Source organism: Labrus mixtus, chromosome 6 (assembly GCF_963584025.1).
Source record: "Labrus mixtus chromosome 6, fLabMix1.1, whole genome shotgun sequence".
Taxonomy (NCBI): domain Eukaryota; kingdom Metazoa; phylum Chordata; class Actinopteri; order Labriformes; family Labridae; genus Labrus; species Labrus mixtus.
In genome coordinates this window covers 14,160,361-14,182,183 of record NC_083617.1, presented here as the reverse complement: position 1 = coordinate 14,182,183, position 21,823 = coordinate 14,160,361, and the positions used below count along the sequence as shown (strand labels likewise).

The 21,823-nt window shown below is 37.8% G+C and overlaps 3 protein-coding genes across 7 annotated transcripts in view; 2 read left to right on the top strand and 1 right to left on the bottom strand.

Moving 5' to 3' along the window:
* The first annotated feature begins 1,087 nt into the window (after nucleotides 1-1,087).
* On the top strand, nucleotides 1,088-5,399 carry LOC132975528 (SLC35A4 upstream open reading frame protein-like). Of its 2 annotated transcripts, XM_061040119.1 has the most exons (3): nucleotides 1,088-1,239; nucleotides 1,655-1,753; nucleotides 2,864-5,399. In XM_061040119.1, exons 1-3 carry the CDS (start codon nucleotides 1,120-1,122, stop codon nucleotides 3,059-3,061), a joined length of 417 nt encoding a protein of 138 aa, XP_060896102.1. In that variant the 5' UTR covers nucleotides 1,088-1,119; the 3' UTR covers nucleotides 3,062-5,399. The 2 variants fall into 2 exon arrangements, with proteins under 2 accessions (XP_060896102.1, XP_060896103.1); XM_061040120.1 differs by lacking the exon at nucleotides 1,088-1,239 and having other exon boundaries at nucleotides 1,643-1,753.
* The window catches only part of LOC132975527 (insulin-like growth factor-binding protein 1), a 362,521-nt gene continuing 346,048 nt past the window's right edge, over nucleotides 5,351-21,823 (bottom strand). The window contains exons 1-8 of one of the 3 annotated variants that reach the window (XM_061040116.1): nucleotides 10,481-10,624; nucleotides 10,248-10,338; nucleotides 9,005-9,174; nucleotides 8,456-8,526; nucleotides 7,208-7,238; nucleotides 6,852-7,061; nucleotides 6,212-6,262; nucleotides 5,351-5,951 (exon numbers count right to left, since the gene is read on the bottom strand). In XM_061040116.1, the coding sequence (XP_060896099.1) occupies nucleotides 6,219-6,262; nucleotides 6,852-7,061; nucleotides 7,208-7,238; nucleotides 8,456-8,526; nucleotides 9,005-9,174; nucleotides 10,248-10,327 (606 nt within the window). In that variant the 5' untranslated portion in view covers nucleotides 10,328-10,338; nucleotides 10,481-10,624 and the 3' untranslated portion in view covers nucleotides 5,351-5,951; nucleotides 6,212-6,218. Of the gene's footprint in view, nucleotides 5,952-6,211; nucleotides 6,263-6,851; nucleotides 7,062-7,207; nucleotides 7,239-8,455; nucleotides 8,527-9,004; nucleotides 9,175-10,247; nucleotides 10,344-10,479; nucleotides 10,625-21,823 lie in introns of those variants that run through there. The other 2 variants (XM_061040117.1, XM_061040118.1) reach the window with 2 other exon arrangements.
* The window catches only part of srbd1 (S1 RNA binding domain 1), a 50,991-nt gene continuing 42,893 nt past the window's right edge, over nucleotides 13,726-21,823 (top strand). Inside the window, exons 1-9 of one of the 2 annotated variants that reach the window (XM_061040103.1) lie at nucleotides 13,726-13,811; nucleotides 14,183-14,247; nucleotides 15,253-15,643; nucleotides 15,916-16,155; nucleotides 17,406-17,572; nucleotides 17,897-18,014; nucleotides 18,142-18,280; nucleotides 18,443-18,539; nucleotides 18,699-18,885. In XM_061040103.1, coding sequence (XP_060896086.1) covers nucleotides 14,183-14,247; nucleotides 15,253-15,643; nucleotides 15,916-16,155; nucleotides 17,406-17,572; nucleotides 17,897-18,014; nucleotides 18,142-18,280; nucleotides 18,443-18,539; nucleotides 18,699-18,885 — 1,404 coding nt within the window. In that variant the 5' untranslated portion in view covers nucleotides 13,726-13,811. Of the gene's footprint in view, nucleotides 13,812-13,871; nucleotides 14,068-14,182; nucleotides 14,248-15,252; nucleotides 15,644-15,915; nucleotides 16,156-17,405; nucleotides 17,573-17,896; nucleotides 18,015-18,141; nucleotides 18,281-18,442; nucleotides 18,540-18,698; nucleotides 18,886-21,823 lie in introns of those variants that run through there. The other variant, XM_061040104.1, reaches the window with a different exon arrangement.

Here is a 21,823-nt window from a genome sequence, read left to right as displayed (position 1 = left end):
TTCTGTCTCTCTAATTATTTACTCCACTTCTTACTCACTTGTTTTCTCTCTCAGTGTCGAATCAGATGTGCTCTCTAATGCACGATCTCTAGCAACAGTACAGGGGAAAAAAATGTCTTTACAATGTAAAGAGGAGGACCAAGTTAATTGGCTTCCTCTTCGTGGGCTGGAGGGTTTCTTAGAAAGTTAGCAGATTTAATAATTGAAGAGAATTCTTCTGAGACATGCACTTACTTTTGAAGCTTGTAGCCTTTCCAATCAAAACAAGATATAGTGCTTGTTCTGAGATGCAATACAGCTTATACGTCATAGGCTATATTGTTTTTATTTTTTGGTTTTCCTGTAGCCTATTTTATCGGAAGACTAAAAAATGTAAATAAATGCCAATACTGCCATTGATGTGTGTATACATTACCATTAAAATGGAACAAGGAATTTGAGAGTTATCAAAATAAGAGGGAATGTAAGAATAAAATACCAGCGAGGCAATTGTGTATGAAGGCTTGTCCGTTAAGCATAACCCTGAAGCTGTATCTATCTACATATACAATTTAGCTAGAAAGTCTTTGTAAATATAGCCAGGGTAATAATAAAGAAGGAAACCCCAGCTTAAGCCTTTGGTGAGGTCTGTATGTGTGATATGTAGGCCTAACCAATGGAGGGCAGTAGAAAACAAAACCGCACGTAAAAGAAGAGACTAGAGAGGTCCCACCAATGGCAACAGTATTGGAACAATCAGACAAAGGGAAGACATTTATACTCAATTCAGAGGGAAATAGATAAAGTAAAATACAGAGGGAGCAACAGAATAGAGGAGGTCGTAATGTCCAGGTTAAGAATTGGTCCCAGTAATTTAAATAGCACTCTACATATCATTGGAAAACATTCATCTGGTCTTTGTGAGATATGCAATCTAGCAGAATGAACATGTAGTTATTAAATGTAGATAGTATGTAGCACATAGACATAATGATGAAATGGAGAGAGAGGGACTCGTAAGAAGAGATTTCAAAAGTATTTTGGAGTGAGGGGAGAGATGGAGATGCTTGTTTAAATATCTCTTGAGAACAGGTTTGTTGAGGAGGATTTAGGAATGTGAGTAATAATTAAATCCAGCAGATGGCAGTAATGCAACTTTTTGGATGCCAGCTGCCAATAAAATCCAAAGAAGAAGAAGAAGAAGAAGAAGAAGAAGGAAGAGGTACCACCAACACAAGTGACAACATGGGAAATGACAAGGTCGGTGTCCTTAACTTTGTATTTTAACTTTCTTTTGGACGTTTTTGACGCTGCAATATTATAAGAACTACTCACCTTTTCGTTCATCGTTCATGAATTAGCATTAGATGCTCACGTCGGCTCATGAAGAAAGGCAGTTTGCAGGCAGTCCTGTTGAGTAGCTTAGCAGAGTTAGCATAAAGCTAACTTATTGTCAAGAAGTCGGATAGTTATCGTCATAGAGTCACATCATTGTCAGGTTTTTCTTGTCATTTCCCTGACTTAAACATGAGGTTGGCAAACCTAATGAGAGAGTGGTCTTGCACATCTGTATAAATGTATTGAATAACCATACTAGTGTTATTTTTTTCCATTTATTAAACCCTGGTTAGTGACTCTAACCTATTGTTTTGTGTCTGCTTACATGTGTATACAGAATCCTCTGGGCCAGCTCAAAGACCTGGTGGAGCTTAAGGACCAGCTGGAAGACATCCAGAGACGGATGGAGGATGAGATACAAGCTGGGGTTCCTCCAGTAAGTCTCATACAGCCACTTCAATGTAGATTATTTGGTTACTCATCCTGTAAAGGGGCAGTATGTAGTTTTGGTAGAGGAATTTGAAAGTTGGAGAAGTGTACTGATTCTGTGGCATATGTTCATAACTCTAGACACACACTATCTTCAGAGGAAAATCTGGTCCCTTTAACACTGTTTGATGATAAAAATGCTACGCAAGAATTTATGGTGGGTGGCCCGCAACAGTGAAAATGTAACTGTAGCTTTTAAAGAGGTCATATTATGCCCTTTTTGGGGTTCGTATATTTAATCTATGTACCTACTAAAGTATGTTCACAATAGCTAAAGTTTGAAAAAAGTGTCTGTTTTCATGTTCTGCCGCTCCATGCACCGGCTCGCTTCTGACTCTCTCTCTAAGGCTCTGAAGTGCCCACGTTCAGAGTCCCCACGTGTGCCAAGTCTGATCTGATTGGTCGGCCTGTCGGCTCTGCCGTAATTGGTCAGTCGCTCAGCCACTCTAGCTACAAGGGCCGGGGAGCAAAAACATCAGCACCATAGCACTACGGTGTTACCGCAGGCTATGGCATATCGTGGGCGTGCTACAGAAGTTAACGGGCGTGCAGCTGCTGGGCTTGCCACAACGAGCCAATGGGCTTAGATCAGTGATCTCACACTGACAATGACGCTGCACTGACAATTTATTTTCGAGGGGGGCTAGAACCGAGCGTTACATGCAGCTAATGCTGCAGCTAACAGGAGGACGTAGGAGAAGCCGCGTTTCCGCGGACTTTGAATTTTTGCACATAGATGTGCCTAAACATGCACAGGACACTTGGAAAACACACTAAAGAGCATATAAAACCAGAAAAAGCATAATATGGGACCTTTAAGCTCTAAACAGCTTTCCAGGGATGAGTAGATTTGGTGTATTCAGTTCAGAAAATAGAGCATAGAATTGTTTACATTGTCCAACTTTCAAATTTCACCACCACAACTCCATAGTGCACCTTTAAGTTTGTTCACAGACAATGTAGTTTTATTTAAAAAAAAAAAAAAAAAATGGTATTGTATACAACTGGTCAGACTACAGAGATCCACAACTAATCTCTACTGTCCTTTTCTCCTTAGGGTGGCAGTTTCCTCGCCTCTCCTTTCCTGAAGGGTTTTCTGGCCGGTTACGTTGTTGCAAGGCTACGCTCCTCGGCACTGATGGGTGTTGTTGTTGGAACCTGTACAGGAATCTATGCTGCACAGAATTATGCTGTTCCCAACATTGAAAGCACAGTCAAAGACTACATAAGCAACCTGAGAGGAGGGAGCAAATAAAAAGAATGGAGGAAAACTGAAACGAAAACAAAGGAGGGGGAGAAAGAAAGCGCTTCATAAGAAGAGCGTGCCGATAGCGCTGCATACAGGAACAGATATGTATTTCAAAGTTAAAACTTCTCATAAATTATTGTCAACTTCCCCATAGATTATCATGTTGAAATTATAGAGTAAGGTTAACATATTTGTTTGTTGTTATGTTTTTTTTTTTAAATCATTCAGAGGAATTAATAATCTGAACACATTTGTGTTTAGACTGGGTGTGTGGATAACATGCATATTGATCAAATGTATGTTAAAAGAAATACAATTCATATTCTTGCCATTATGGTCAATAATGGAAATTAAGACAAACTGCCATCATTAATATCATCATGCTAGCTGCAATAATCGATTTCTGACCTCCAGACTTAACCTGAAAATGTATTGCTACATACAGAGACCAACTAGTATCAACATGCACAGGCTACCTGTGTTAGCTATTTTATCTCCCTGTAAAAAGGAGGTGCACTACAAAGCAACAAACCACATTTATTTGGCTCCTCAGACAGATGGAGATTGTTGAGCTTTTTTTATGACAGATTTGCATAAAAATGGCGCAAATGTGTAAAAGAATAGCATGTGAGTTTTAGCAACATGTTGTCTTCTGCCCTCTAGTGGTCAGAAATTGGTTATAGCAGTCATAGCTAATTTGCTCAGGGTTTGATGGAGCATGTTTAAATTTGTCTCAACTTACATCCCATGATGCTCTTCAGTGTAAAACCTGTCTGACTTGTACTGTACAGTTTCCACATTGTTTGCAGGTGTCAGAGCAAAGTTCCTGGTGTCTTGTGATCTGTCTTTACGGGCACGACACACCCTCCCACCATGTTTCTCAAATGTCACTTTGTAGTTGGTATTTTTCTTTTATATTTGAAGTCCTAATCCCCGTAGCAGTTCATAAAAAACACTTTTCAAAGAGCTGTCATTTTTATTACCATAAAGCTGACAGCAAAAAAAATCCCATTTCGAGAAATTACTCCCCAAATGTTTGCGTATTCCTCCTTTACAAACTCCTTCAGACATCAAATGTATGCCAAAGTGGAACTTTGGACTTTAGGATATGGTTTAAATTGCGTTTTGGAGTTTTTAAAAGATTGCTTTAAGTGTGTCTGTGTACATTTCTTGTGTGTTAAATGTATGTTTAGAGTGCCTACTCTGGTTGGACTTGATAAAATCATCTCATGCCATGTGTTCAATAGCCTCTTCTGATTGGATGAGGCTGCCTTTCTCATATGCTGGAACCTAGTTGATTATTTGCACTCTTGCGTGTTTTAGGGATTTTAAACTGTTATTTTGTCTTACAAAAATCTTTTCATCCCTAGTAATATCCAAACCTTTTAAAGACAATTAGCAATATGATAATTTTGCATATGCATCATGTTTTGATGAGTTGTGCATACTGTACAGATATTTCCCTCCCCTTGTCTAAGGAGAGAGAGATTTAGTCTAAAGAATGGCTACATGTCAGTGTATGTCATAAATGAAAATGATGCACAGCACTGAACACCTAAAGGGTCGCTCACTTCAATAGCCTATATTCAACAATAGAAGTTGAATTGTCATTTGGTGGTTAGATATTTCACACCATTACGCAAATATTTCAAAAAGATAAAGAGCTTATGATTTTACAACTTTTCTTCTAAAACTTTTTTTTTCAAAGACAAATATATTCTTATCAGAGGAAAGAAATATAAAACTGCACTAAGATATTTTAAAATGATAGCAACAGTAGGTAACTGAGATATTCCTTTGCTGCCAATGAAAAGATTGCACAATGCGTAATTTGTCAGGCCTGTAACAGGCAGACAAGTAAAGCCATAAAGGGTATTTGTGTTCAGATTTATGTTTTAATATTTACTTTGACTGGAAAGCATGCTGGGAAACTATAAGTACTGTGTTTACTGGAACCCCCAAAAAACTTGTGCCTATTGACAATCATTCTGTAATTGTCCCTGCTTTGCATGCTTCAAGTTTTTCAGTTCAGTTTTTTGTTTATGTTTTTGCATGCCTTCTCTCTTTTTATAAAGAAAAATAGAATACGTTTATTTGAAGACTGTATGCTGTGGAATATAGAGGTTGACGGGTACATTGATGGGAGAGTACATTTCACTACCCAATGCAACTTTTTTGCTGTCATTTGTTTTCACTCATGCACATCAATGCAGAAACACTCAAAATCCAACGGTGTAGTATTCAACTTCACAGTTTGAAAATGTAATGGTACTGAAAAAGAAAACAAACCAAAACTGTCTTTATATGGTTTATTTTAGTCTCTCAAATAAATGGGTAAAATACACTTGTCTCAAAGCTTGATTATTTCTGGTTTACTAATTGTGTTAAAATGTGAAACAATTCTTTTAAAGTCACAGTACCCTCCCCTCAGCTTCACCCACACATTTAAGATCCTGCTGACTGCTCTCTTTATCTGAATGTGTTTTAAAATACCTGTTGAAGGGCAGTGGAAATGCCAATGTTTTTAACATGCTAAAGTCCACATTTCTTCTTAATAAAAAAAATTATCATCTGCCCATGATGTATTGATTTTCTGTTTTTTTTTAAGGAACTAGATGACAAGTTTATTTTAGACAAAACTGGCTGAGTCATCATTTGAATAAAACCGTCAAGTCTGGAAAACACAAACAAACTATTGTATCACTTTCAACTCTAGAAGCAAAAAAAGATTTGATTAAAAGCAAAAGTTATATGTTGATAATAACTGCCATTTAAAACCCAATTAACTTATCATTTAATATAAAATGTTGGTGATTATAAGTTGAAAAAGTTGTTGCAATGTCATCATTTGGACTGCTGTTGAATTGTTGCTGGTCTCTGGAGGAGATTACATCAGCTTCAATTATCCAGGAAACAGGAAGAAGAACACAAACAGTAAGTTAATTCCTGTTTTTGCAGCAATGCATATTTCAAATTGAAAATCTCTTTCCAAAAGTATTCAACCAATCACAGTATGAAAAAATTACTTTTGGCCAAATGAAACTTCATTGGAGCAATAACAGTAATCTATGTAATCATAATCTATATAAAGTACTGCTCATAGATATTTGTCTATGAATACAAAATGAACAAAATGAGCCCTGTGTGTGTACTCACCACAGTTTTAGACATCAACTTCAGGCAGAGAGAGGACTTTGCTTCGGCCGCCTACAAAGACAGAAATGTGGTCTTCAGCAATATTTCATTTTCACTTTAAATCCAGGATTCAAAATCATCGTTCTTTTGATTACAACAAATGTTTCAGTTCTTCTTTAAACTCCGCTCCATCTGAATCCAAATGAAAGTACAAAAAGTAAAAGACAATAGCAGCTTTCGGACCGCAGGAACTTCTTCATAATTCTAGGAACTGTTGAAACCCTCCCCCTTTTTTATTGATTCCACACCGCAGGAACTATGAACTATTTTAGTTCCTAGAGCCCCGTTTAGAGGAACCTTTTTAGCTCCTGCCTCAGAGTAGGTACTATGGCGGTGCGAATGCAGACAGAAAGAAGTCCCCATGGTGTGTAGTTCTCAGGGAACTCCCTAGTGGATAGTTCCTCTTTAAAAGAACAGTTTGGTCCAAAAACACCATAACATTTTTATTCAGAAAGTGTAATATACACTACGTCAAAAATGTTCATTGAAAAGTTACTGTGAACAAGTTTAGAATCAGCACCAAACATAACTGTTTGTTCCCGGTAACAATATAAAATATATTTGTCTTTATCTGACTTCATGCGCTGTAATTTTGTCTCACCAATGAGGTAGTTTGCACCACAGCGGGCCGGTCCTCTGGTCAAGGATCCAGGGATCTCATTGCCGCTAGCTTGGTTCACACACCAGCAGTTCCCCATGAAGCACTGCTGGGGGCGGTAGAGACCGCGCTCATCACATTTGGGGCGGAAACCTGGCACCGGTACAGTCTTCAAACCAGACGCCTCCAGCTGGCACTCAGTAGCCTCTGGTGCTTGAAAAGAAAAAAAGAGAAAAATAATCTACGTTTTATCTGTCAGATAGTAAGAGGTTTGGAAAAACCAATGAAGATGATGTGCATCTTTAGTCAGAACTTGTATTTATACATATAAGCATACAGTGAATATGTAAGGTACATACCATCTTTTCCTTGGGCCTTGGTCGAAGTTTCCTGCAATCCATTAGTAAAAATAAGAATGTAATAAATTCAACACCTTACAAGAATTCTTCAAGAATACGATGGAAAACATTCCACTTAGGAAAAATACAAAGAGTATTAGTGTCGCTTTATTAAACGGTTATTTCTGCATTTTCAAACCTGGACCATATTTTTTACAAATGTTCCGTCTTAATGTCTCAAAGGTACAAAAACTTTGGAACAGGACGAGTACATCACCTAAGTCAGCAACCTTGAAACAGGCGGTAACTTCACCTGACCAGAGTAAATCTACTTAAAGTCTTTGTTATTGCCACTGAGAAGCCCAGATTGTTGTTTTAAGTGTCAAGAATGAGAACAGTATGGAAACAGAGATAGCCCCTTTTGTTAAAGACCAAGATGCTTTAAGTTAAACCATTAACAGAAATCAAGCACAAAACATATTACTGCTATTAAATTGACAACTACAGAAATACGACAAAAACTTCTAACGGCAAATTGGCCGCAGAGGATTATTTTTGGTTACTGCAGCCTGTTTCAAGACTGCTGGATGAGGTCATCTAATGGTTCAATTCCATTTTGTTTTCTAGTCATTGAGACATCTAAATGTTTTAAGATGGGGGCCATGTTTAAAAATACCTGAACTCCTGTGAGGAACTGTCTGTCTGCATCTTGGTACATTGGCGCCCTCTGTGCACCAAGGGATACATCTAATCTGTGTGTTGGTCTCGTCCTGTACATGTTTGTTTCCTGACGAATAATCTCATCCTGCATCCTTTAACAGTTCAATGAGTCACTCACTGTGATTATTTTTCCCCATTGAAAATGCAAAGAAAGGTTTTTTGGCAGCGTGCTGTGAATAAGTTAGTTGGACACTGTGGCTGTGGCTGTAGTTACAGACATTCAAAAATAACCATTTAGTCATTTGTGGCCTTACAGATCATAGAGTGGCATCAGAATACATTGCTGTTTGTAGTCTGTTTCACAACCAGCTAAAAAAATCCTCACAGGAGCTTTAACTAACCTTTAAAAGGATGGATTTATCCTATATCTTGACATCAAAATGAACACTATACTGCTATATTGAATCATATATGCTCATCAGTATCAGCATCTTTTTCAATTGATAACTAAAGCAAAAGAAATGGGTATTTTCCTTGTTCAGTATTGAACAATTGAACAATTTTTAAACCCACTTATCAACATTGGAATCTGTCATTGGTCTCTTTTACCTCGTCTGCTGAGACATCCAGCATGTCAGACAGAGCATTCATGGGCATGTGCATCCTCATGGGAACTGAATCTACAGTCAAAAAGAGAAACATTGTGTCAAAGGAAGAAAAAATAGTGCACATAAAAAGATCTAAACAAAGATAAATTGCAGTATGTATCCACACTGATAAAAATATAAAGTCAGTGGAGACCAATACAACCTGTTCACTTTGCACAGATTGAATTGCTCCTTTAATAAATTTGTTTCAGGTTATATTTAGTGATGTTTTCCGTCTTATCCTTTCTCCAGATGAAACCCAACTCCCATGACAACCCATTTAAAGTGTTGTGGAGTGTAATACTTTTACATTTACAAAAAATAAAGGAAGACAGTTTTTGGTTTGGTCTTTTTAAAAGTCTAATGAATATATCAAGTCAGTTTTGATTTGAGTGACATTTAGCATTTTCTGTAGCTGTTCACAAGATGGCAGACTAATGAAGTTTATCTTTGCAGCAAGAGACATTCTGGGAAATCCTAATGATATCTGAATCGAGTTTATCCTCCTCACTAGATCTCCCCTTCAGCAGCTGAGCCTGCAGGTTGTTGTTCTGCTCCTCCAGAGATTTGATGTCGCTGCCCTGGCTGAGGAGGAAGTACGCAACCATTGCCTGGCCCGCAATCAGGACACAGGCTAACAGGGTTAAACCTGCAACCTTATAGGCGCGGGATGGACGGCCACTGAAAAGCAAGAGGAGAAGAGAGGAGGTAGAGGGTTGTAGAGAAATAGAGGAGAAAAATGTTTTACATTGACATACTGAGTGGGAATCAGAAGGAAGACAAAGCATGAAAGAGAGGCATTTAAACTGTCTGAGGATCGGTATATTGCCACCTTCCCTGGTATCTTCTTTTAATTTGATAAAAAATGTGTTTAAAACAAAAAGGAGATACAGAAAAGAAGCAATGGAACGAAAATTGAAAGAGTAGCTACAAAGAGCAAGTTAGACTAGAGTTAGGCTGATTCTTGGCTGAGGAACTGAGAAATCCGAGTCATCTGCTAAGTGATGACGTCAACTGTTGTCAAGCAGACACTTCAATGAAAGTTTTGGACTTGTACCCTTCTTTTTCTATCTCTCTGAGACCTTGTATGAAAATGTACATTTATTAAAACAACACTGATAGCTATCTCAAATCACTTAAGCGCTCATTCCAAACCTTACCTTGACCTTAAATCATCAAGTAGCCTACACTCTTGTTTTAAAAATGCTAACAAAAGATTATTTGAAATTGATGTGATGTTTACTCAGATAAACCAAAATTATATCAAACATCCAACAACAACTTTAAATATTTAAAAACATTACAACCTAAAGGATCACATCCTTGTAACAAATTTCATTTTCTAATTTTCTATTTTTGTGTGTGTGTAACTTCCTCATTTTTCAGCCAGCCATCGCTCCACGTTCTTTATGAAAATATACAGTCGGAATGTAAAACACAGTTTGGCACACCATCATTTTTGACAGTCCCTGAATTATTTTTAAACATAATTGACTACACAAACCAAAAAAGTTTGAAGACTCTACTGCTTGATTTGACGAAGATTAATCGAAATGAAAGGCTGATTAGAGCTTCAGAATACATTGAAAAAAAGTCAAGAGGAGCAATGTGTTGGGTATACAACCTGGATGATAAAATAAAGGACATGCATATTAGCAAAGGAGTTTAAAAAAAAACAGTGTTTTGTGTTACCATAGCGACAAACATGCTTGGACCCCAAAAAGATGGAATAAAAAACAAGTTCATATTCTCACCCCTGTGCTGGTTCATTGAGGGCTGTCTGCTGGTTGGGAGCTCCAACGAGAGGCTGGTACTGAGTCTCTGGGTCAGACATCTTTCCAAAACACAAACTTGTAAACACAAACACAACAGTCAAAGTATGTAAACACAACAAATATCATACTGATACAAAACTCACACTTACAATGCATGCTCAATGCACATATGAGCACACACACGAATAAACGAATAAACAAAGGAAAATACCTTTTTTCAGCGTGGGTTACAAGCTGTTTCACAAGTATCAATGACAGAATTTAGTCTGAGAGTAACCTTTAAGGTTGACGGAGACAGGAGGAACTGAAAGCAACATGCGGGGAAAACCCGCACGCAGAACTTCGACGAGTAAATCCTTCTCTGGATGGACGTTTTTAAAGATTCATTTCCTGATTGGTTCCTAATGCTGACGCATCATCTGTTACCAGGAGAAGAGTTCTAATACATTCTGCTAAACCTTTTCATATGTATTACCGAAAATGTTGGTTAAGGTTATTAACTTGGAATGTAATGTTTGCTCTCGTGGAAAATCATATAGGCCTACAGAATGACGGCTGTTCATTTCATGTAGGCCTAATAAAGCTAATAATTTCAATAGGAAAAAACACATTATTAAATGTAAATAAACTTAATCCTAATGCCATTTAAACAATAGGCTATATAAAACAGAAGAATAGGCCTACAATTATTGATTCTATAACTCCAATATGATGTTTCAATTATCAATTGATGAAATATGTGTGAACATGTACATTTACCAATCATAAACACTACATTAACCACTGACATTGTTTTTAAATATTAAGAATAGTGTTTTGGTTTTAATAGATTATAGCCTATTATTTCAAGTAGCCTACTATCTTAATGTCTTGGTTGAGGGACTGAAATGCACTTGTGTCTTTCTAATTAATTTAGAGTTAAATTAATAATGTATAATGATTATAAAGCCTTAAACACTATCTCTTCAACTTATTTTTGTTTGATCATAGATCATGAGCCGGCATTTATGTCCCACAATCCTCCAGACACCAGTGTTTAGACAGTTTGTTTACATGCTTTATCATTATCATGTCTTTTTCATGAAGCAAGAGCAAAAAAGATACATGGAATAATGACAATGTTCTTTGATATTTCAATAAAATAAATGTTTCCATATTGTGACCATTGGATCTTCTCTCATCTGTCTTTTCTTTAGGCCTATATGTCCGTAGCCTATAGGCTTATGAGATCATAAATCCAGACTCATTAGGTCTTCTCAACTCATCCCATGACCTACATTTCTTAAAATACAGCTAAAGAAGCTTTTGCTTTTCCCAAGTAGCCTACTTCAGAATCAAAATCTGATTTTTGGCCAGTTATGCTTACACATATAGGCTACTGAATTGAACTTAGGTAAACTGTGCTCTCTGTGTTCAAGAGAATAACATTAAACATCAAACAATAAACCAACAGATAAACAGAGACTCACGTACAAGACTAAATAAAGACACTAGAAAAGGGCATTGCAAACTAGCTAAAGTTAAACATGCTGTATAGTGTGTGGCATCAGTTAACTTGCTCCTTACGTTAGGGTTTGGTGGGATTTTGATTTGGAAAATAGTTTTTTAAGAGACATTTGATAAGTTCTTGTTATAATGATGATTTGGATTTCACAACTTTGATAATCAGGCATTGAATGTTTGTATGGTAAATTGCCCAGATATGTATAAAACAGGGATAAACACTCAGAAATGTAGGCCGACATTTATGACCTTATACTCAGATTATAAATAATATAAAACTGTGAAATATTGACTTTTCTTAATAATTCTCCTAAATGTGTTTTATTGGGTTTTTTTTAACCAGAAAAATTATACCCTTAATGGGCAATATATCCATGGAGATAAATATTGTACATTTGAAAACAAAGGTCATGTTTTGAAAAAACAGAAAAAAAAGTGTTATTTTAGCCCAGATGCAATAGAGAACTGCAATTAATTAATTGTCCTACCTATTAAAGGGTTAAATTAACAGCCTCATGGAAGCATATCATAAAAACAACCGAGCCTTGTCAAACTGGTTTTATTGTGATAAAAAAAAAAGCAGATTCAAGGGAAATCTGACATTTGAGAAGGAAGCGAGAGCACAGAGGCCGCTCAAGGGGAATTTGCTAAGGCAGTTGAACAATTACAGTATCATACAAGTTCCCCGTCCTCTTGTGTGAGCTGGAATTTAGAAAAATGGTGCGTTATAGACATGGGCGGTTCTAGGCAGGGGCCAATAGGGGCCAGTAACACTGAGCTCCCCCCTGTGCCCCCCCCCCCCCAAAACGAAGAGCAAGGTAATAAACAATATATGTTGATGATATTGCACTGATGCAAATCAAAAGGTGGAACAATTGTGGCTCAACCACAGATCTTAAATCAATAGATTGGTCCACCTCTTCAAATCAACAACCATAAAAAGGAATGCCAGTTCTAGCCATTCTACTTCTGTGTGGGCTCAACTCTTGTTAGACCTTTTAGAGCTGAACACTGACGCTGACTCTAAACATCCACTAATGACACAAGCTGCCAGCTCTGAAGCAACAAGAATAATTTGGTTTTCAGTACAATAAACATTTTGTTTTTTTTAAGTTAGATCATCTTTGTCTATTTTTGTCCTGGGCTGATTGTGCCTCTCTGACAAAACAACTGGCCCCAGCCTGGCCCCCTCAGTAAAAGTGGTCTAGAACCACCACTGGTTATAGACACAAAGCGTCCAGTAACACTTTGTATTCTTAATTTGTATCCGAAGGACTGTATGCTAAACAGCAAAGAGAAGAAAATAACTGACTTATGTTTAGTACAAGCTAGACGCTTGATTTCTCTTTGCTGGAAAGACGTCAAGAGCCCTTCGGTTGGTCGCTGGTTGAAAGAACTATCAGCATGCCTTGTCCTTGAAAAGTTAACATACACAATGAAAAAGAAATCAGCCAAATTCAAAGAGATCTGGAATCCCTTCCTTGCATTCTTAAAGGACTGTGAAGTTGGAGAAACTCTGGTAACTTGAAGGTGATATGTCCCAAACTGTCGATACCATGTGATGTGATGCTAAGCTGTGTGTGATTACATAATGTCGTTACCCAGTTTTTGCGTTTTGTTTTGTCTTCAGGTCTGTCTTTTCTTTAATTATATATTTTCCCTTTGGGGTGGGGGGAGTGGATTTTCTTTTTTTTTCTTTTTTTTATATATAGTTTGACTGTTATATGCTTTGTTAAATGTATTGTATTTTTTGTAAAATGTAAAAACTCAATAAATACATGTAAAAAAACAAAACAAAAAAAACCCCAAAGCGTCCAGTATTCTCAGTGAAACATTAATTGGAGTTTTTAGCTCAACTAGTCGTTTGCACTCCAGTCCAGCAAGTGGCGGTACGGGGGCTTTGTGTAATGGCATACAACTCGAAGAAGAAGAAGCCCTTCACGCCTTTTGCATGTTATCATTGGATGTACTCGTACTGTTGCAGGAAGCAGGTGCTACAGTTTCCTACCGAATACCCGCAAATAATTCAACAATTTAAAGGTAAAAATAACAACTAGTTATTTGGGCGTAAGGCTGTGTTTAAAAATGCGGGAGTGTGTGGAAAAGCAACGTGTAATTCAGCCAGCTAACTTTACTAGCGGAGGCGCGCCAAATTTAAAAATTAAGCTAACTTACCTTTGTGATGATATGGTAGCTAGAAAACTATTGATATTTAAACACTGCTTCAGGCTTCTTCCCCTGCTTATCTGTAGCGTGTCAGTTAGCTACAAACAACTTTAACTATCTTAGGCTACGTGTAAGTAGAGTTAAAATGACGGATACAATTCAACCAGTTAATGTTTACTTCAGACTTTATGATAAGCTGCTGCAGCTTCAAAGTGCAGAAACTAACCTGAAATCTTGTCTCACAGATGATGCGAAGACACCGAACAACAGCTGCCAAGGCTGTCGAGTATAAAGACTTTGACACCGACCTGTAAGAGATTTACATTTTTTATATAAATACATTTTTCTGCAGGGGTTTCTTTGTGTTCAGTGTTATGTTTTGGTCTGTCTTGATTACAGTTTGCTAGATACTTAAGGATTAATGAGGAAACAAACATTCAATGTCATATTTTAAGATAATATGCGAGACAATACAATTACGTTGTTAAATTAATTAGAAACACTAGTCCATGTTTCTGACACAGGGGTGCAAACTGGTCACCTTTCGGCCAAATTCACCGTTTTGGATCCCAAATAGGTAATTTGTGTGATTCATTTAGATCTGCAATAAAAATATTTGTAGAGGGGTGGGGGGGCTTCTAAAGGTTGGGAGCATGGGTTTTTCATGTTTCACTGAAACTTTATCAAAAAGTTAAAACAGAACATAGATTCTCACTTGCAATACAAGTGTGCAATATTAACATTAAAAACAAAAAACAGTGCAATTATATAATGTGAAAAATATATGTGCAATAAGAAAACATATTTATATTTTCATTTCATTGTACAGTGTTCCCCTTGTTATTTTTATTTTTTTGTATTATATCTTTGCTTAGCTGTTAATACAACTTATGTATTTTTACTTTTTTGTACTCTTTCTTTTTTTCTTACAATGCTATTCTATTTTATATATAATTTTAACTTTTTTTGTAGAAGCTGACTCAGGGAGAAGCGCACAAGAATTCCAATGTACCTGTACTGTCCTGTACCTGTGCAAATGGCAATAAACATTGTGTACAATTGTGTTTTTCTTATTGTTTGCACTGCTTCTTTAGTCGGTCTGAATGCTAAAATAGTTTGTAAATTCACTCTTCAATTCATTTTTAAAGCTGATATTTAAAAAAAAAAAAGAATCTTCCCGGGGGAGCATGCCCCTGGACCCCCCCTAGGGGATTTGCACCCCTGATGACAAGTGACTAGACCTGGCACATTAGGGGAAACAATAGACAGGCATCAAGCATGCTGATTTTGCACTTTGTTCCTACTCTCCCTTCAGGTCCTTCTCACAGACATTGAGTAGCGATGAGGATTTTGAGGAATGGAGGCCGCAAGAGCCCAAACCAAAAGTGCCCCGCAAAACTGCCACAGCCCCTGCAGCCCGGGAGAAGAAAGCATCTGCCAAGAGAGCTGCTAAACCAAAGGAGCCCAAAATACCCAAAGAACCCAAAGTGCCTAAAGAACCTAAGCCAAGGGCACCACGCAAGCCTGCAGCAGAGCGAAAAACTAAGGCCACCAAAGTCCTGAAGGATTCTGGTGCACCTGGGTTGGCTGGAACAAAGAGGAAAAATATAGAAGAGGGCAAAAATAAGGCAGGAGAAAAACTAGCAGATGGTCCACATGTACTGAAGGAGGAAGAGAGTGGGCCAAGTGTTCGAATAAAGGAGGAGGTAAGACTTTGAGTAAAAGTTTACCCACACATACACTTATTTGCTACTTTTCCTTAAACTTTGTATACTGTTGTCTGTTAGAAATACTTAAATAATCTTAGTTTATTGAAATATAAATCCAGTCATTTTTTTGCAGAGATGTTGTTCTTTTTATAAAACAAGCAAAGCTCTCTTTTGTGGTTCTCTGTTGTTACTTTCTAACAAAGAACATATCACCAATATCTGTAAATGTGTCAGTCCTTTTCAATTGAATCTTTATGTCTTTTTTGTAGAGGTTGTCATTTGTCATGTCAGAAGCCCACCAGGCAGACAGATGGGCAGGTGCAGGATCCTCACTAGCTGGGCTTAAAGCAGAGAAAGCGGAAGTGGAAACAGAGGATTTCACTTTTGATGAGCCCTGTCAAAAGAAACAGAAGACCAGTGGCACCACTTTCAGACAACCAACTGCTTTACCACCATCATTGGCAACCGGTCTGAGGGATGAACTCAGTATGAACTGGGACTTTATAGAGGTATTGAATGATTCGTTAGTGTATTTTATTTGAAAGTATGTGCCTATATTTTAAGTCATTTCATGATAGGGATAGTTCTTTTGCTTCACTGACAGACGCAAACTGTTCTTGCATTTACAGTTATGGGACATTTATGGGCAACATTTTTGTCTGTACAGAGGCCTTCCTCAACTTTCTGTTCCAAATAAATCTGATATATCAGTCACTTTAAAAGGCTAAGGGAGGGAGTTATTTGTTTAACAATAGTTGGCCCAGGTAATTTTTAGTGCACCCTTTCTTTCACAGGAGTGAAAAATCTCTGCTTTTATTTAAATACACAATGCTTGACATGCTTCAACAGTTTGAAGTTGGCCCAACAGGGCATCCGTGACACTATGATTACCAGTTGTTAGCCACACAGCAAACTTCAAGATTTTTTGATTACGTTTCTTATTTTTATGATTTCCATTTTTGGGGGCTTTTTATGCCTTTAATTTAGACGACCGAGCAGAAAGTAGAGTAGGAAAATGTGAAAAGAGAGTGGGGAATGACATGCTGGAAAAAGGGTCGAGGGTTGGAGTGGAGCCCGGGCCACCCACCCCAGGACTACTGTCTCTATACATGGGGTAAACAACCTGACCAGTAACTCTCGGTGTGGCCAACCTGCACACCCAGAATGACATTTCTAGCTCTATAAGCAGATGTTAGAAATTTAACTTAAGAGAAGCAATATGTCTGATGAAAGGATTATCACTAAAATGAAATCTACATTAAATAATCAGGTGTCATCCATATGCTAAGACTCAAAGGTTGAGAATAATTGGAAATTATTGTCATAGTGAAAAAACCCTTGCTATTGCATGATGTGTTTTCAGTATTTTAAACACTGACTTTTTCATTGAAGTAGTTGTAAACCCTTTGCTAGTATTTGTGCATTGGCAGCTGACAAAAGTACTTAATAAAAACCTGTTGCAAAGTTGGAGATTATACATTTTGATTTACTAAAGTCATTAATTTCTTTCCTCTTATCATTTCACTGTCCATCCATCATACTTCTAATGACATTCAGAAAGAATACCATGCTTCTTTTTGCTTTTTGTAAAAGTTTTCCAAACTGTATAAGCACCTATAATAGAAAAAAAATATATTTTTTTAATTGAATGTTATAATAGTTGGTGTTTACAGTCATAATAGGCAGTGTCTTACTGTCCACTTGTCTATTTTGTGTTGAAATGTGCTGTTTAAATACTCATGTTTGTCCTTTCCTTCAGTTGCTGTCCACCCTTACATGTGTGGAGCGATGGGTGTGTGTAAATATCATTTCTCTGCTTCGTGAGGAAAACACAGTGCCATTTATGGTCCGCTACCGCAAAGAGATGATAAACCACATGGATTCCGACGCTGTACGAGATGTCCAGCTGGTGTATGCGGAGTTATGGTAGGAAAAAATTCCAACCAACTTATTAAAATAAATAAAAATAAATATTAAAATGTATACAAATAAATAATTTAATAACTCATTTGAACACTCTTACCAGCACTTGTTAGATGCATGCAGAGAGGCAAACTTTCCAGACATATTGCAGATTTTACATTGGCCACTAGATGGTGCTAGTGGTCAAGGTTTGAGGCCAATCACTTGTGGGTCATTTTTAAGATGTACTGTATGCACCTTACCTTGGGTGTGTGGTTATCATTTTTGCAATGTCCACAAATTTGGGCTTTCAGTTTTTTTATTTCTTGTATATTTGTGTTTCTTTAGCTCTCTATCAAAGAAGACCCAGTCTGTGATTCAGACCCTGAAGAAGGACGGGGTTTTGACAGCTGAGCTTGAACATGAACTAAGGAGCTGCCGGTCATTTGATGAACTGGATCATGTGGTCAGAATCATGTCTTTTATGCTAAAGTATAAAGTGTGTTCCAATATTATTTAATAACACCTGAGCATTGCTCTTACCCCCTCTTCTTGTCAGTCATCTAAGTCTGGGCTTCTGTCTTTGTCTGTAGTATTCTCCTTATAAGAAAGGCAGTAAGCTGACGAAGGCTCGCAGGGCTAAAACGCTCGGCCTTGAGGTGGCCGTCTCTGCTCTATTGGACTCCCCACACACGCTGGATTTAAGGGAATGGGTAAAGCCTGGCACTGAGGGTAAGATTTAAACGCATGTACACAAGTAGCTAATGGTCAATGTATGGTAGACTCTTAGCATTGATTTAAATGGTGAAAACATACAGATTTAGACTTATATATATCATGCATGCAGTGTGTCACTTATACTATCGCAATTCTATGTATTTGTGTTTGTAATAGGTCTGTCGTCAGTGGAAGAAGTGGCTACAGGTGTGGAGCATATCTTAGCTGATATGATAGCAAAAGACCCAGAGACACTCAGCTACATCAAAACATTGTAAGAACATTAGCACAGTGGTTCAAACTTCTGATCTGTTTCTCACAGTAGCCTTTGTTTCTTCACTACTGAAACAAGACTATCTTTTAAATTATACAATAATAACACAATACCCTGCTTCTGTTTCTTGCCCTCTGTGTTTCTCTCTTTGTGTGTCAGGTGTGAAAACAGCTTTGTGAACATCCAATCCTCTGTGTCCAAGTCAGCTCTAAAGGAGAGGGAGCAGGAGAAGGGTGTCCAGGGCCACCAAAGACCAGGGGCCCAGCAAAACAAAAACAAGGACATTGACAAGTTTCACATCTACTTCAACTTCAACTCCAACATCCAGCGCATCCAGTCCCATCAGGTAGGTAGAGAGTCCAGGTTTTTCATCAGTTTTGTTAATAATTCAATGCATCAGCCACTAAATATTGGACGAAATACAGTCCCAAACAAATCTAAGTCACTAAACATGAGAGTAAAAATTAGGGTAAACTGTATTCAAAGTACCGGTCAACTTTTAAGGAAGAGAAGGAAATGGAATTGAATTACAGATAACACTAATTAATTCTAGAAAATGTGTTTCTACCTTTAATTTTCATTCACTCTGATGGACACTGACTCACCTGACTGAATGATGGTCTAACTTTTGAACCGAGTGTTCTCAAAAGCTTTACCCTACATAGATCATATTTAGGTTGACTTCTTCTATACTATCTGCAGTTACTGCGAAACAGCCTTTACTAATTCTGCATTTTATCTGGCTTGCCGGCTTTGATTAATCTAGGAATGTTATCTGCTCTACAAGCATCACTGGATTTTAGTGTAACTAGTTCCTGACACACCTTTTTTTCTTGTCAGCCAGATACTAAACAATAAAAAGTACCACATTTGACTTTATTTATAACAGGGGTTCCCAAACCTTTTAGCCCGTGTCTACAAATATAACAGTGCCATGGTTTGGGACTCTGACTGTCCCAGGAGGTGGTTAAAACATATTTACACCTGCGTTGTGTGTTTTGCTCATCTGTTACTTTCTCAAAAACATAGACACAAACACAAATAAAAGCGCACCATCGGTTTGTGTTTGTGTCATTTCTTGCTTCTGAATACTAGCCATGTCAGTCGCAGTTAATCTCGTTTGTGCCTCCATATTTACCCAACCTGTGCCCTGCTCTGCCTCCTCTGCTCCCCCTCTGTCCCTCAAGTGACTAGTGGGTTACTCAGAGTTGGTCCTGGGCCTCATGTGTCACCACAGCTTCTATCACCCGCTGCCTCTCTGCCACACCACACTCACTGGCAAACCGCACTCTGCCCTACAGTCATACAATAACATACACATACATGCATGCGCACACACTTGCTCACACACAAGCACACCCTGCAAGTCCCCTCATTCTCTCCTCTTAACATATGTGACATGTCCCCTGCCGACATGCCATTGGATTAGGAAGCTTTGATTGACAGGCGCTCTCTTGTAGTGACAGCTACTGCTGCTGGGCCCACAGGCGGGCGGGAGCAGGATGGGGAGAGGGAGTGGGGGTGGAAAAGGGAGGAAAAGAGTGAACAGATGAGCGATGTTGAAGATTTGTACGTCACTTACCTCTCCTGCTCTGCCTCGCTGCCTCTTTTTCTGATGAAAACTCAGCCCTCCCATCCACTCCACACCTCCCCACCTCCCCTTTTCCCCTCTGCTCTCAGTGTTTGAGAAGCCTTTAATTCGATGACTCGCCTTTGTCATGAAGGGTTAATCCACAGGCTGCTTTGACCCTGCTAGCTGTCAGATTCCGGCTAAAATGAACCTTTTCTAGCCGTCAAGTTGTCAGGAAGTGGGAGCAGGTGGGAGATGTGTTTTGACAGGAGGCATGTGTGTGAGCACACACTCGCCCACTTGCTTTAGCACATTTCATTAAAGCACCGTTTCTGTTTTGCTGAAGGAAAAGGATGGGGCAATGTATGAAGGGAGAGGCAGAGAGATGTTACCGTCGGTCCAGTGAACATGGGAATTCAAATATAGATGGGAAATAACACCCTGTGGTCACCAATCGAAGAAGCATTTGCGTCTTCAATAGTATAGTCCATATACTGTATAGTTTAGCAAAGAGATACAAAGCAGGAAATTAAGTCTGAATTTAAGTGTATGTTGAAGGATAGTTTAAACTGTATGTATGTAGGGATACATGATCATTACTTGTTTATCATATGATTGAAATGCACTTTAGGCTTGAAAAGATTTGGGTTGGGACAGATTATTTTTTGCCGTTTTTATACTTTTTCAATTATTTTCTGGGTTAAAAAATGTTTCCGGAAATGTTATCAGACGGCTTGTTTTGTCTGACCAATCGTGCAACATCGAAAAAATATATTCATTTTACAATCAAATTAGATCAAGAGAAGCTGTAATTTAGACCTGGAATTTATAAGGAATTGATTGATCTATATACTTTTTTTTGTTGAAAAGTCTGTTAATAAAAACATCAATTCAACACTAAAGTCCTTTATGCTTTAATAGAATAATGATGTTTTTTTCTATCATGACACGTGTGGCTCGTGCACCCCATACACACATCAAACTGTTAAATTACTTGAATCTAATTGCTCAGAAGATATTTCTAGCTTATATCAGATCTTAATGTGAGTTACAAAGCCTGACTGACTAAATCGAACACAGTGCTCTGAGAAACTATAATCAAAACAACTGTTATTCGTTTTAATCATTTTGATTTTGATCGTGTTGATGTCATCATCATTATTAGGTATTATCATCACGTTTACCTGCCAACCACGATCTAACTTTGGCTGTAACACTCAAGGGATGACTCCTTGTAAGCATTCTTAATTTTAATGTAATAGTGTAGGACATGATATTCTGTTATGAACCTTTATTTATGGTAAAAGCACATTGTTTTCCTTATGCACTTTTAATATTATATTGATCAAGTTTAGAATGCAGGACTTTTACCTTTAACACTGTATCTCTACAACGTGAAGTATTAAAATATCTAGGTCCCTTTTTCCACCACATCATATTTCTGCGAAGTAATATAGCCTGTCTTATTAATTTTGATATATATGTAGAAGAATACTTCTGACTTAAGGTATTATTTATCATTACTCCATATGATATGAAAATTATAGTTCTTTAAAAAAAAAAAACAAAGATATGAGAAAAATCCTGTCAGTTTGAATGGGAATGAAGCGTCTGCTTAAGAGACCCTCACAGATGTATGGTTGTACTGCTTTCATGGGAGCTCGGTCGCCTTCTATGGGAGCTGAGCTCCCATTGGTTCTCACATAACTCGAAC